This window comes from Toxorhynchites rutilus, chromosome 1 (genome assembly GCF_029784135.1).
Source record: "Toxorhynchites rutilus septentrionalis strain SRP chromosome 1, ASM2978413v1, whole genome shotgun sequence".
Taxonomy (NCBI): Eukaryota; Metazoa; Arthropoda; class Insecta; order Diptera; family Culicidae; genus Toxorhynchites; species Toxorhynchites rutilus.
Window position 1 is genome coordinate 166,279,387 of NC_073744.1, and position 14,040 is coordinate 166,293,426.

The 14,040-nt window shown below is 40.2% G+C and overlaps 1 protein-coding gene across 2 annotated transcripts in view; it reads left to right on the forward strand.

The window, feature by feature from the left end:
* Positions 1–13,709, forward strand: part of LOC129761854 (uncharacterized) — a 30,854-nt gene extending 17,145 nt beyond the window's left edge. For both annotated transcript variants that reach the window (XM_055759662.1, XM_055759663.1), the window contains 4 exons: positions 10–151; positions 213–339; positions 400–719; positions 12,735–13,709. In XM_055759662.1, the coding sequence (XP_055615637.1) occupies positions 10–151; positions 213–339; positions 400–719; positions 12,735–13,223 (1,078 nt within the window). In that variant the 3' untranslated portion in view covers positions 13,224–13,709. The remainder of the gene's footprint in view (positions 1–9; positions 152–212; positions 340–399; positions 720–12,734) is intronic.
* Positions 13,710–14,040: the final 331 nt, after the last annotated feature.

The following is a 14,040-nucleotide window of genomic DNA, read 5'->3' on the forward strand; positions in this document are numbered from 1 at the left end:
TTATCACAGAAGCAGCACAACCCTTGAGGGTACGGAGCTTCTTGTCACCATACAGGAAGCCAAACAGCTTATTGGACCACCCGGAGTGGAAATGGATACGTTTGTGAAAATTTTCATCGTACCTGACGAAAGCAAGGTGCTTCAGACTAAGGTAATGATGAGTCGTTTACCCAAACATCGAAGAGATCAATTGTAGCAAGTATCGGTTGTAGGTCTCCAAAGGTTCCAATCACCCCAGCTACCAGGAAACGTTCAGCTTCTGGATCACGCATAAGAACGTCCGGCGGTCGCTGTGGTTCCATGTGTATCACACCAGCCCAACGGAGCAGACACTTATAGGTAGATGGCGTGGTTTTAGTCATTTTCCGCATAATTCCATGGATTATTCCTCTGTTTCAGGCGAATGTGAGATGCAAATCAACGAGAACATCAATCGCCCAATGACCACCTGGCTGAAACTTATGGACTCGAGCCACAAGAAGAGCCAGCTGGGTGAGCTTATGTTCTCGTTGAGTTATCTGCCGACGGCGGAGCGACTCACGGTGGTCGTCGTGAAGGCTCGCAACTTGACCCTCAAAAGTAGGACCAACAGAGCGAAACAGGTGCCGCTGGTGCAGCAGAGGCCGGTTTTGTTCGACGGAGAAGACTCGGCGATGTCGACGGCAGTGGTGTCTGCTGATCCCATCGAGGTGGACTCGAGTGAGGGGATTTTCGTTAAGGTAAGTGAGCTGGAGATGGGCGATGGCTTCCATGGGGTTCAGGAAAGTGAACTTTATTTATTTATTTATTTATTTATTTATTTTGGCTTAACGTCTTTACAACATGGCCTGATTCACAATTTTTCTCCAATTAACTCGGTTCGTGGCTATCTCTCTCCGCGGGCACCCCTTGCTCACCATGTCATGCTCCACTTTGTCTAACCACCTTGCTCGTTGTGCTCCTCGTCGTCTCGTACCAGCCAGATTCCCGATGAACACCATTTTTGCAGGATAGTTGTCCGACATTCTTGCAACATGTCCTGCCCAGCGTATCCTTCCAGCTTTGATCACTTTCTGGATACTGGGTTCGCCGGTGAGTCGCGTGAGCTCGTGGTTCATCCTTCGCCTCCATACGCTGTCCTCCTGTACACCGCCGAAGATGGTTCTTAACATCCGCCGTTCAAAGACTCCGAGTGCTCGCAGGTCCTCTTCGAGTATTGTCCATGTCTCGTGCCCCGTAGAGGACAACCGGTCTTATGAGCGTTTTGTACAGGGTACATTTCGCTCGACTGCTAAGTCTGTTTGACCTTAAGTGTTTGTGGAGACCATAGTAGGTGCGACTCCCATTGATGATGCGTCTCCGTCGCCGTCGATCATTACCCTACTACCTAATCGGGTCCTGTCGTGCTCGGATCCAAAAGCCAGCATTGATTTTTTGGGTTTAGACGCATTGATTTTCAGTCCAATTCTCTCTGCTTCGTGCTTAAGTCTGGTGTAATGTTCAGCTACCATCTCAAATGTTCTGCCGACAATGTCTACGTCATCAGCGAAGCAAATGAATTGACTGGATCTATTGAAAAACGTGCCACGCAAGTTAAACGCTGCTCTTCTCATAACACCCTCTAGCGCGAGTCTAGTTTGTCCCCTTTCTTGAAGATAGGGCAAATAACCCCATCTTTCCACTCCTGCGGTCAGTGACGGTAAAAAATCACATTCAACGATCAATGAATAAGTATATCCCTCTAGTCGGATGTTTTTAAATCACCCCCAGCAGGCGATGCTCTTTTATCCTTCATATGTACCTGAGAGAGAGGAGCCAGCTGAATGACAGATATATTGTTTTCTTTTTATTCTTCTTACGCATCATCATCAAGAAAATTCCAATCTGACAATTTCAATCAAGCAAGTTGTTGTCATTCATTTGTGAGAAAAGTGTTCAAACTTGACGTGAACCTTTGTTTGTGAGTACTTTTGTGCGTTTTTATCCCCGATTTGATTTTTGATGTAGGACTGCGTCTAACAGGAATATATGGGGGGTATAAAAAGGATCATGTAGGAAATAATAAAAGATGTACCAGGTCAGCCCACATCATGGCTTCCATCAGCATCGGCCCATTTTTTTTTCCTTTTGATAATTTCGATATAGTTGTTCTGGAGAATTATTTCGATGATTACAATATACAATATCCGAAATAAGAAGCAAACTTTTTTTATGATTTGTTTGTCGGTGGAGATCTTTTGTGAATTTATGGGTGTTTTGGGCTCATTTGTGACTTTTTCCGATCTTTCATTCAGTTTTCGCGAATTCTTTCATTCATTCTTTCACTGGTTCCAGTTTGATTTATTGCTGCAAGCTCAGTGAATCGATTTTTGCAATGTGGGCGATGATTGTATATTCTCCGATGCAATTTGAATATGCAACATATGTGGAATATATAAAATAAGTGCTAATCTTCCAATTAAAAGAGTTAACATTGATTTCTCTCAGGTGCATTTTGAGGGAATTTTGTTTGTGTCCGATGGAAATAATAATAGGTTGACTTTAGTCAAGGATGCTGTGTCTGCAATTTTAACAGGCAGTGATCACGATTCGGATGAAGATGAGAATTATCCTACCAGTCTCTCGTCATCTTTGCCATGATATTCCTGCCCATCACTGATGGACCATATGCAACCATTTTAAATTTGACATGCAGGTCGCTAATCAAGGCAATAGTATCACTGAAGATCCAATCGAATTGACCGATAGTAAAGGTGAACCAATTGGTCTTGTCCACAAAACTAAAAGGGTCAAGATTCTTTCTCCCCATGTGTGATTTAATCTGTATACCATTTCCCATAGACAACATAACTGTCGCTTCCAAACAGTCTACATAAATGTAGCGCTCACTCTGCTCTCCCTCACAACACCCACTTCCCTTTTGTGACATTGATGAGTGAACATTGTTTGTGTGAGTGTCGAGCCGGAATGAATTGTCTTTCTCAAGATTCATTGTACCCCTAATAAGTGCTCAAAAGATGTAATCTTACGTTGATCGAATAAATTACAAAAATAATGTATTTGACCGCAGTATTTGATAAACTCTTTCTGAAAAGAACTGGATTTGATTTGCTGAAAACACTATCTTGTTTTCTCTCGTGTTGTGCGTTATGTGTGGCTATGGTAGTTTTTTCGAAGCTGCTACTGATTTCTATGACTTCGGCGTTATCGGCTTGCATGCAGCGATCTTTGAAGATTTGTTTGACTTTTGCTTTCGGGCAGCCACACCAGCAGTATCAGCAGCTTTCTTCTTGCTGGTCGCCTTCTTCACAGTAGCAAGTTTGGTTTTTTTTGCATCAGTAACTTTTCCAAAATGATCTAACCGCTGTACAATTATAATTGAGAGGATTTCCGAGCTGGCACCTTATATACCTTATATACAGATTTTTGTGATTTCAATAGCTTGCTTTCAAAGCAAAATTTTAGCTATTGAAACAAGTTTTTGGATCAATAAGTAACACACATATAACGCGTAGACATTTTATGCTTCGAGACACAGAGAGAAAACTTGGAACGGTGAGCTACCAAGATCTCAAAAAAGCAATATGAAAGAGGAATCCCCACTGTATGTACTCTCGAAGCGTTACTCCTACTACTCAAGGTTTATCGTGAGTGCAAGCCACAAACGATTAATCCCATCCCATAGAGCGGATGATGAGTTCTTGATCGGAAAGTGTACGAGAGACGATCAACTGAAATCTTACGACACTCATCGAGGGATTTTTAATTCTCTATTGCACTGACCGCAGTGAGTGGCGTGTCGATTTTATTTTGCTGTCGTCTCCCGCCCGATGAACAGCAGACGGGTAATGGATGCAATTGATTAATTCTATTACCAGCAGATTTGGGCGAATCTCATCCCGCCCAAAATCGTTTTTTAGATTCCAATAATTCTGAACATTGACATTTCTCTTCAAATATTTTGACGTGGGACTACGTCTAACCGGAGTATATGGGGGGGGGGGGGTAAAATGAAAATCGAAACACATAACATGCAGGAAAAAATGAAAGATTCCGAATGCTTCTAACTTGAACATTTCTTACTGGATCGGAAAGATGTTTGCATCAATTGATACAGAATATTTCTACGCTTCTATCGCAATTAATAAAATGTTATTTTTCATTAGATAAACAATTGAATAACTGTAAAATGTTAAGCGTTATCTAAACGCCGCTACCTCGTTTTGACTGTCCCGATTTACGGTTTCCCCAACACAGCCATCAAAACCAAGCAGCCTTGGGGAAATCGGCATTGCAAATACATGAAAGTATGGGGACTTTTGTTCTCACCGAAATAACAGACTTCAAAACCAAGCAGCGTTAAAGAAATCGGCATTGCAAATACATGAAGGGCGGGGGTATTTTTGTTCCGACTGAAATGTTTTTTCCTAACACAGACATCAAATCCATGGAGCGTAAGGAAATTGGCATTGCAAATCCATGCAAATCGGAGGCATTTTTGTTCCGGTTGAAATGTGTCTCCCCAACACAGACTTCGGGGCCAAGGTGTCTGAAGAAATTGATATTGCAAATTCATGCAAGTCGGGGATATTTTTGTTCCGACTGAAATGTGTTTACCTAATACAGACTCCCAAACCAAGGTGTCTGGGGATATTGGCAAATACATGCAAATCGGGGGCATTTTTGTTCCGACTGAATTGTACAATCTTTTTACTCACAAAGCAAATATATTGAATTCAATTGAATTCGGAAATTGTTTCATTCAAACAAAAATTTAATCAATACAAAGAAATGATTGCTGAGCTAAGGTAGTCCCACGTCAACCTTGCGGTTATATCATAGATATAACCCACCCATTTTCACGAAACCCCGTGATGATGATCACCCAGTGATTTCACGAAACATTTTTCGAATTCAATGGAATTTAAGACCCTTTTTTTCGTAGATAAAACGGATCACATATTTGATTAACTCAATTCTGTGTGGTTACGTTTTTCGTTACAAATAAATGTAATGAATTAGTATGGACATATGTTATTCATATATCGTGGACTTCCGACATATGTGGCAGTAGATTTATTGAACGACCAATGTTTTTTTTTTCATATCCCTTCAAACTTGTTGCATCTCTTGAGTGTACATACTGCTTTGTCCGCAGATTTGTTTGGTTGAATCTGGTTAATTTCAGGTATTCAATCTCCATATTGTCGAATAAATACTGTTGGAACAATCGGTATCGCAGAAAATGGTTATCAACATCCTACCTAATCATCAAACCGTATGCGAAGAATTCAAGTGAACTGACATTGGAATATATGCTTTGTGAGGAACACACAGTTATTATCAGAGCGGATAAACGTCCGACTGGAAGTCATGAATATCAATTTAATGTTCCCAAAATAAATTTATCCTTTGAAGGTCGTTAACCTTCCTAAAGATGATCAGATGGAATATATTCCAATGTCGTGTGGAATAACCGAACCTTATGATCGTGATGTTGTTTTTGCTGGTGTTCTGATGTTTCATAACACGGCACTCTATTGATTATTCGCCGAAAATGGATAAAAAATATCCTTGAGGTTAGCCTACGGTTTTAGTAGCAGTGCAATACGGTGAGCCAGTCTCAGGATAAGTAAACATTTTAAAACAAAGCTTAATTTTTTTTTGAAAGAATAAGTAGTAAAACAAAACGTCAAAAAATTTCTCAGCTTTGCGATAGCAGATAATCATTACCCATTTCAGTTGTATGAGTATTCCCCCCACAAACTGTGGATAGTCTATCTGCATACAAATTATGTAGAGTTCCACAATCCTAACATTTTATGAGTAAATATTTACGTGCTTACACAAAAAACACATGTTGACATATTAGGCTGTCAAAAAAGTCCTGCGGTATTTCCGCGAGGTGTCGTTGTAAGCGCGTAGTTCTAGTTGTATTCATTTTATCGAGTCATACTATAGCTTGTTGGAAAGGTATTTTTGCGCTATAATATAGTCCTTGACAGTGTTTTGTTTGGTTAAGTCGTTCGTGAGTTATAGTGTCGCAAATATGGAGCAAAATAAAGAGAAAATCCGACATATTTTACAGTACTACTATGACAAAGGCAAAAATGCATCTCAAGCTGCCAATAAAATTTGTGCAGTTTATGGAGCCGATACAGTTTCCATTTCCACCGCACAACGATGGTTTCAACGTTTTCGTTCTGGTGTAGAGATCGTCAAAGATGCGCCACGCTCCGGAAGGCCTGTCGTCGAAAATTGCGACAAAATCGCTGAATTATCCGAGAAAGACCGGCATAGTAGCAGCCGTAGCATCGGCCAAGAGCTGGGGATAAGTCATCAAACCGTTATTAACCATCTGAACAAGCTTGGATTCACAAAGAAGCTCGATGTATGGGTGCCACACACGTTGACCCAAAAAAACATCTTTGACCGTATCGACGCATGTGAATCGCTGCTTCTGAAGCGGATGGTGACTGGCGATGAAAAGTGGGTCACTTACGACAACGTGAAGCGCAAACGGTCGTGGTCGAAGCCCGCTGAAGCAGCTCAGACGGTGGCCAAGCCCTCATTAACGGCCAGGAAGGTTCTGCTGTGTGTTTGGTGGGATTGTCAAGGAATAATCTATTATGAGCTGCTTTCCTATGGCCAAACGCTCAATTCGGACCTGTACTGCCAACAACTGGACCGCTTGAAGGTAGCACTCATGAAGAAGAGGCCATCTTTGATAAACAGAGGCCGCATTGTCTTCCATCAGGACAACGCCAGGCCACATACTTCTTTGGTGACGCGCCAAAAGCTCCGGGAGCTCGGATGGGAGGTTCTTTTGCATCCGCCGTATAGTCCGGACCTTGCACCAAGTGACTACCACCTGTTTTTGTCCATGGCGAACGAGCTAGGTAGTCAGAAGTTAACCACAAAAGAGGCCTGTGAAAATTGGCTATCCGAGTTTTTTGCCAATAAGGAAGCGAGCTTCTATAACAGGGGTATTATGAAGTTGGCATCTCATTGGGAACAAGTCATCGAACAAAACGGCGCATATTTGACTTAAAACAGATGATTGTAACTAATTTTATGAACAAATGAAAATTAAAAAAAAATACCGCAGGACTTTTTTGACAGCCTTATATTTGCGCTAATTTATGTTTTTGATTAATTCAAGGTAATTAAGGCCTTTTCTAGCCATAAGTTTACTCGGGCCCGAAAGGAGTGTTCGGCAACATGGGCAATTGCATAGCAAAAAATGATATCAATACTAGGAGGATGGCAGCGATTATCATGCGAGGACTTATTGGGACCGGCATTTCATCGCATCACAAAAATGACACGAAATAAAATATTAATAATCTTTATGACTCATATACATAATTTTCAATGACTCAATTCCTTTTATGATAGATTGAGCCGCAGAATCAATACGACTTGATTGTGATAGTCTGTGATTTTGGACACGCACATTAAAAATCCGGCGTGCTCAGGTACTAGAATCGCGAAATCGATGAAAGTGACACAACAACAAGGCTATGACAAAGTACGAAGAATGCATGCCAATGGATGGCCTGAAATTCTATGAGGCGGAAATTAAAGGAAGGCCAAAGTGACTCGGGAATGTTCCAGACATGGAGAGATCGTGGAATAAAATGGCCGCTGAGGTTGACCAACAGAGAGTCCATACTTTGATGAAGGGTATCCGAAGAAAAGTTCAAAAATTCGTCGAAATTGAGTATGAATTATTTTCCTGAATATTTTTTGACGTAGGTGCCAAATGCCGTCAATCACGAGCAAAGAAGGGGAATATTTGCTAGAGTATAAATATTGGATCGCTGAGGCAAACTTTCAGTCTCGTTCTATACTCAAATTACTCACTCGAAATAACTCACTCGCTGATGTCTCTGACATTGCAATCATTGCATCAAACTAACGCCATTGCATTAAGGTTCTGAACTATACAATTGTGTGGGGAATTATCAAGCTAGGCTATCATCGGCTCACTGAGAAAACAATTGTTCTGGGATTTTGGGTGTAATTTGTTTTCGCAAATTTGGTAGCAAAACTCTCTCCACCAAGGATGACAGCTACGTTACTACACGGTATACATAAATACAAGGTATTATATTCCCGAAAATGACACATGCGTGATGTCACTTATATCGGCTTTGTAAACAAACGCTGGAATCTACCAGTGTAAAAGTGCAAGCGAATGCAGTGTAGTAGTGTAGTGTAGTGTTTGTTTCTGCTCCCGTGTGCATTGGCCCTATCGCGATTCAACAATCGCCTATTTTTTTAATGCTATGATGGACGATTGTTTGGTGGAGCAAATTATGCAGCCGTGATCACAAGGAGAAGAGATAGCGGAAGGGGAATATTTACGCTAGGATATGGATAATAGATATCTGCTGAGGAAAATATTCAGTTCTTTTTATGCTGAAAGCAATGAATATCGCTTGTTTAGCGACATCATAAGGACTTCTTTGATGCCTTTGACATTGTATCAATCCTTCCATCTAACGCTATGGCGAAGTAGGCGTTCAGATTGTGTGACACTTATTTGGTGAATATCATAAGGACAAGCTAAACCATATTATTAAAATTTAAATAGAAAAAGTTTATTTCCTTTATTTAGTAACCAAGAAAATAAGTGTCGTTCTGGAATTTCATTTGTGATTTGGTTTCGCTTGCCATTAGCAAAACTTACTCCGCTAAGGATGACAGCTGCTCTTGTCTCAAGCATGAGAAAGTAATGCAACTTTTTTCGAAGCCATTATTACCAGAAAGCGTTTCATTTGAGAATAACGGGTGTTAAATAAAAAATGAGAATTTTTTCAATCACATATAAAAATATTTTATATTTTTTCATCGATTTCAGTATTTTTTATTAATAACAAATGTCAGTGAATGTTTGAGTAAGGGCCGTGGTCTGCTGTTCGACGCAACTTTGTCGCGATGCTCACACAAGAACGTTGTACGGCACTTTCGTCCATTTTTCGGATACAATTCCGGATTCTTGTAGTCAGTTGCTTCGTGTCCTTGGCCCTTCAATTGTTTTTTATACACTAGGACACTGAGTGAGCCAAAGAAATCCTCTATTGGGCGGCACTGGGGCAAGTTTGTTGGGTTACGATCTTTCGGCACGAACGGTATCTTTTTCTCCTCAAGATACGCCAGCGTCTTCTTGGCGTAATGGGAAGACGCCTTGTCCGGCCAGAAGACGTACTTCCCATCCGCTTGATGCTCGTTCAGGAACGGCAGCAGGATTTTATCGAGGCACTCTTCTCGATAGATTTGTTGGTTGATTGCCAGACCGCTCGGCTTAAACCAAGGCTTGGAAATGCCCCGGTCGGAAATGGCGATGTAAAACATAACCTTTTTTTCAAACTTGTGCTTGAACTTGTATTTCACTTCAGGCGGTGTGGATGACTTGTCGCTGGAGTAGTAATTATCATTTCCTGAAATATGCGTTTTGGACAGCGGAAAATAGCTTTCGTCGTCCAGAACGAAAGACGTCCCGCGGTATTTTTTGGTCATCCACCGACACTGTGATTTAACCGTCTCGATCTGCTCCTCCGTGTACTCCGGCGACCTCGTCTTCTTCCTGCAGACGATTCCTTCCATCTTGAGGGTCCGATGGATCAATACGTGGGAGCAGCCATATTTTCGACCGGCGTCACGCAGGCTGGTTGCGTCCTTGTTGTCAAACAGCTTCTTTAACGATGTCTTCCTCTGCTTCGTCATTATCGTCACCGGACGACCACTTCCGACCTTCCGCTCTACGTTCAGGGAACCCAGGATACGATATACCGTACTGACAGGTACATTTTCTTCCTTAAAATGTGCCACCGTGAACTTTTTTCCTTGCTGGAAATGCGTTTCGTAGAACCGTACAATACGTTCGCGGAGCACGTGCTGTTTCGACGCCATCTTTGCTTTGACTAAATTCAAACTAGCAAAACCAAACACGCCTACTGTTTCTAGGGAGCCCTAAGAGCAATTTTCTTGGAGAAAGAAAATTTTACGAGTTAGTTTAAGAGTTACTGAAAGGTATTGAAAAAAATCTCATTTTTTATTTAACACCCGTTAGTGCAAAATTTTGAGAAGTATTTAAATATTTAGTCGCTTCAAGCCACCAATGTAGGGCACAGTAAGCATGCTATGTTGAATACTTGTTTGGTGTCGGTTGGTTTGCATTGTATGAACGATGTCTGGAGGTGCGATTCCATTGAGGCATTACTTAATATCATGTAGCATAATCTTTGATACTTGCAAGTATTGCCATTGTTGTTGTTTCCATGCGGTGCCAAAGATCGATTGATGTAGTTATGAGACATGGAATAATTGTGCTGGGGCTACAAGTGTATAATCGCAAGTAGCCGAGAGTATGTCCATCGCGAAAAAGGCTATTGAAATATCATTCGAGATAAATTTTCAATGCATTGGCATGAAACAAATTGCGATATACGATCAGCTTATGTATTGTTCAGCGAGAGCAAAAATGAATCATCGATCAATTATCGTCAACTGATTCTACAAAAATAAAACATTTCAGGACGGCCAAACCATTCTACTATAGTTATTTCTAAAATCTCGCAGAATTCTAAAATAATATCCGAAATTATGAACAAGCTTCTTGAATAAAACAACAGCGTAGTCCTACGTCAGCAATGCGGTCGTGTCTTGGGCACGTTCTGGGTCGGTTACGTAAAGAAACTCGAAATTTGGGTGCCACATTAATGCGGTAATTATTGTGGCATCCAAACATCCATATTTTTCGCTTATCTTGGAACTTGATTAGCCGAATTTCCTTCAGCGAGGCACTACCAAGACGCAACGAAATTGACTCATTTCTGAAGCAAACAATGATGGGCGGTGGAAAATTAGTAAAATACAGGAATACAAAAATACTGGGAACTTGGTTGGGTTGTTCTGATGCATCTGCGATATGGTCTTGACCTTTCACCGCTTGGCTATCATTGATCTCGTCCTCTGCGGAATTCTCTTGGTGGAAAACATTGATCGACACAAGAGCTGTCGAAAATCACTTGAAACGGTTATTCGTCATTACACTGGAGAAAGGTCATGGCTAATCATTCAAAAACTGAACGATTTTGCTCATCTTCGGTACACATGCCAATATGTATTGTTTATCAATCAGATGTTGTCTCGGGGAAAAGAATGGATATGTATACGATTTCCTCCATTACTTTATGTCACAATTAATATAACCAAGAATGTTTCAACTCATCAACGACCATCTGTTCGCAAAATCGAACAGCAACTTTGAATTTTTTTAATCTCTCTGGAAAGTAAGCTAATTTTGTTTAAACTAACTGACCCGGCAAACTTCGTTCCGCCCAAAATTTGTTTTTTGTTATCAATACCTTCAAACATTCACGGTTTCTTACTATGAGCTAGTTCATGGGTCCAATCGCAGAACTGTTCATTGATTGATCTTCTATTCGACCCCGTTGAATTTACCTTTTACTATAAAATTCCTAGCATTCCCAACAAAACTCATCATCATAATATCAGATTATTTTCAGACATAATTCTCGTTCAAGATTTTTCAACCACTTGCAAATAACATGTTTCTCCGTTACATGGAATAACTGTTTTATACCGAAAATATGATAGAATAAAGGAAGCCCTAAATCGGACAATTCCTTCCTCGAGTTCCGCTCTTATCAACACATCCGACGATCCTTTTTTTTTGGTATAGATAGAAGAGAAGATATAGGAGAGTAATTCCAAATGAAATCGACAAATGACAAAACATGAGTATTTTTGATTCGAATGAAAGTGTGTATTACGTTTGGGTTAGAGGAAATATGAGTTTCCCACAGCAATTGGGAATTTTTTGACTCAAGCGTAACTTTTGAAAAGGACGTATCGATTTGAGTAAGAGAAATCTTTGATAATTTATATCTCAAAAACTATGAGTCGTACCGAAATAGTGTCTTAGAAAGAGTTGTAGAGTATTGATGGTTGAATATGAAAAAAATGTACACTGAGAATAAAATAGTACTCTTTTTCTTTATTTACAAAATAACAATTCAATTTGCAATATCCAAAATACATATTTTTTAATTTTTTTTTTAACTTTTTCATACAAAATAGAAGTCATGCAGAAAATTTAAAAAATGGGCCCAAGATGGTAAAACTATTTTTGACGAACTTTGTGGAACATTGAATTTTTAGGAATTTTCGAAACTGAAAAAAAAATAGTTTTACTATCTTGGGCCCATTTTTTAAATTTTCTACATGATTTCTATTTTATATGAAAAAATTGAAAAAATATAAAAAAATACATATTTTTTGATATCGCAAATTAAAATTTTATTTTGTAAATAAAAAAAGAGTACTAATTTTTCTTCTCAGTGTATATTTTTTTTCAAATTAAGCCAACAATACTCTATAACTCTTTCTAAGACACTATTTCGGTACGACTCATAGTTTTTGAGATATAAATAATCAAAGTTTTCTCCTACTAAAATCGATACGCCCTTTTCAAAAGTTACGAAAACTCATATTTCCTTCGACCCAAACGGAATACAAACTTTCATGCGAATCAAAAATACTCATGTTTTGTCATTTGTCGATTTCATTTGGAATTGCTCCATTGGGGTATTTTTAAGGCCTATAATTACAATGACACCAATGGCCTTCATCAAAAAATATTTCTACAGCTTGGCCGTTAATGGGTTAATCAAAAGATTCAAATTATTACTTAATTAACAACCTGCCTTTCGCATCCGTCACAGGTCTACCTGCTCAAGAACGACAAGAAGGTCTCGAAGAAGAAAACCTCCGTCAAACGGGGCGAACGATCGCCGATCTACAACGAGGCGGTCATCTTTAGCGTTCCTCCGTACATGCTGAACACCATCCAGATCCGCTGCTCGGTGGTACAAATGACCAATCGGGAAACGACGTTCGCCGCGAGCAGCAGTAACAGCAGCATCAACAACAACACCAGTGGCAACAGTCCTTTGGCAAGTGCGTTTCTCGACAATGGGAACAATAGCGGAGGCAGCAACAGTAGCAGCAGTAATTTATACAGGAAACCCAGCACCAAGCTGGTCTCGATTGGCCACGTAATCGTGGGCAGTGGTACTACAGGGAAGGGGTTACGCCATTGGCACCACATGTTGACCACGCTTCGGAAGCCGGTCACCATGTGGCACGCTCTGAAGACCACCTCGGAGCGGAAGCGGAAACGATGGGGGGAACTGGAGATGAGCAGTGGTTAGTAAGGTGGATGAGGCTGTGGAAGTGCTGATCAAACGTGAGCAGGGGGTAACAGTTACGATAATAATTATAGTACAGTAATAATGGTAAACTATCATTACCAGTTGACACAGAAAAAGGAATATAAGATAATACAACAACAAAAAACGGTTAGATAAATCAAGAAAATTTCATATATACCAACATTTTTCACTGTCGCCAAATATTATACATGTATACATACGCTAACAATACTCTATTGTATAACTTTCACAACAATAAAAATCGCGAGCGACACTATACCTAGATAATCGAAGTCTTTGATAACAACCAAAAATTCTCTCAACACAATAAGGATTACTTTCAAAAAAATTGTTAATTTCCGTCAAACCGAATTATAAACAATAGCGCTCTCTAGCACACTTCCATACAAACACAACCACATTAACCCGTATCGCATTATACAAGTTACCTAAGGATTTGATATAATAAAAGATTCTCTGATTTTTCGTCATTGTTTCCTAAAAACCATCGAATGCAATCGAAATCGCTTTAAGTACCGGCTGACCGGCCAAACGGTATCAATTGCGACCGGTTACGAAAGAAAGTTCTAATTAATTCGGAGCCTCGCGGCTAAGCAACATTATAATAACCAGCGAACACGGTTGATCACTGTGTGTCTTGTTGTTTTGTGACCCCGCCCATCCCCGGAAGCGTCCAAAGCGTCGAGCAAAGCGTACGAAGATTAACCAATCGGCAGCCAGCAGCAAGCACACTGACAGCATCGTGTTTGCAGCTTTTTTTTTGTTGTGGTCTTCCATTTTCCCTCACACCCATAAA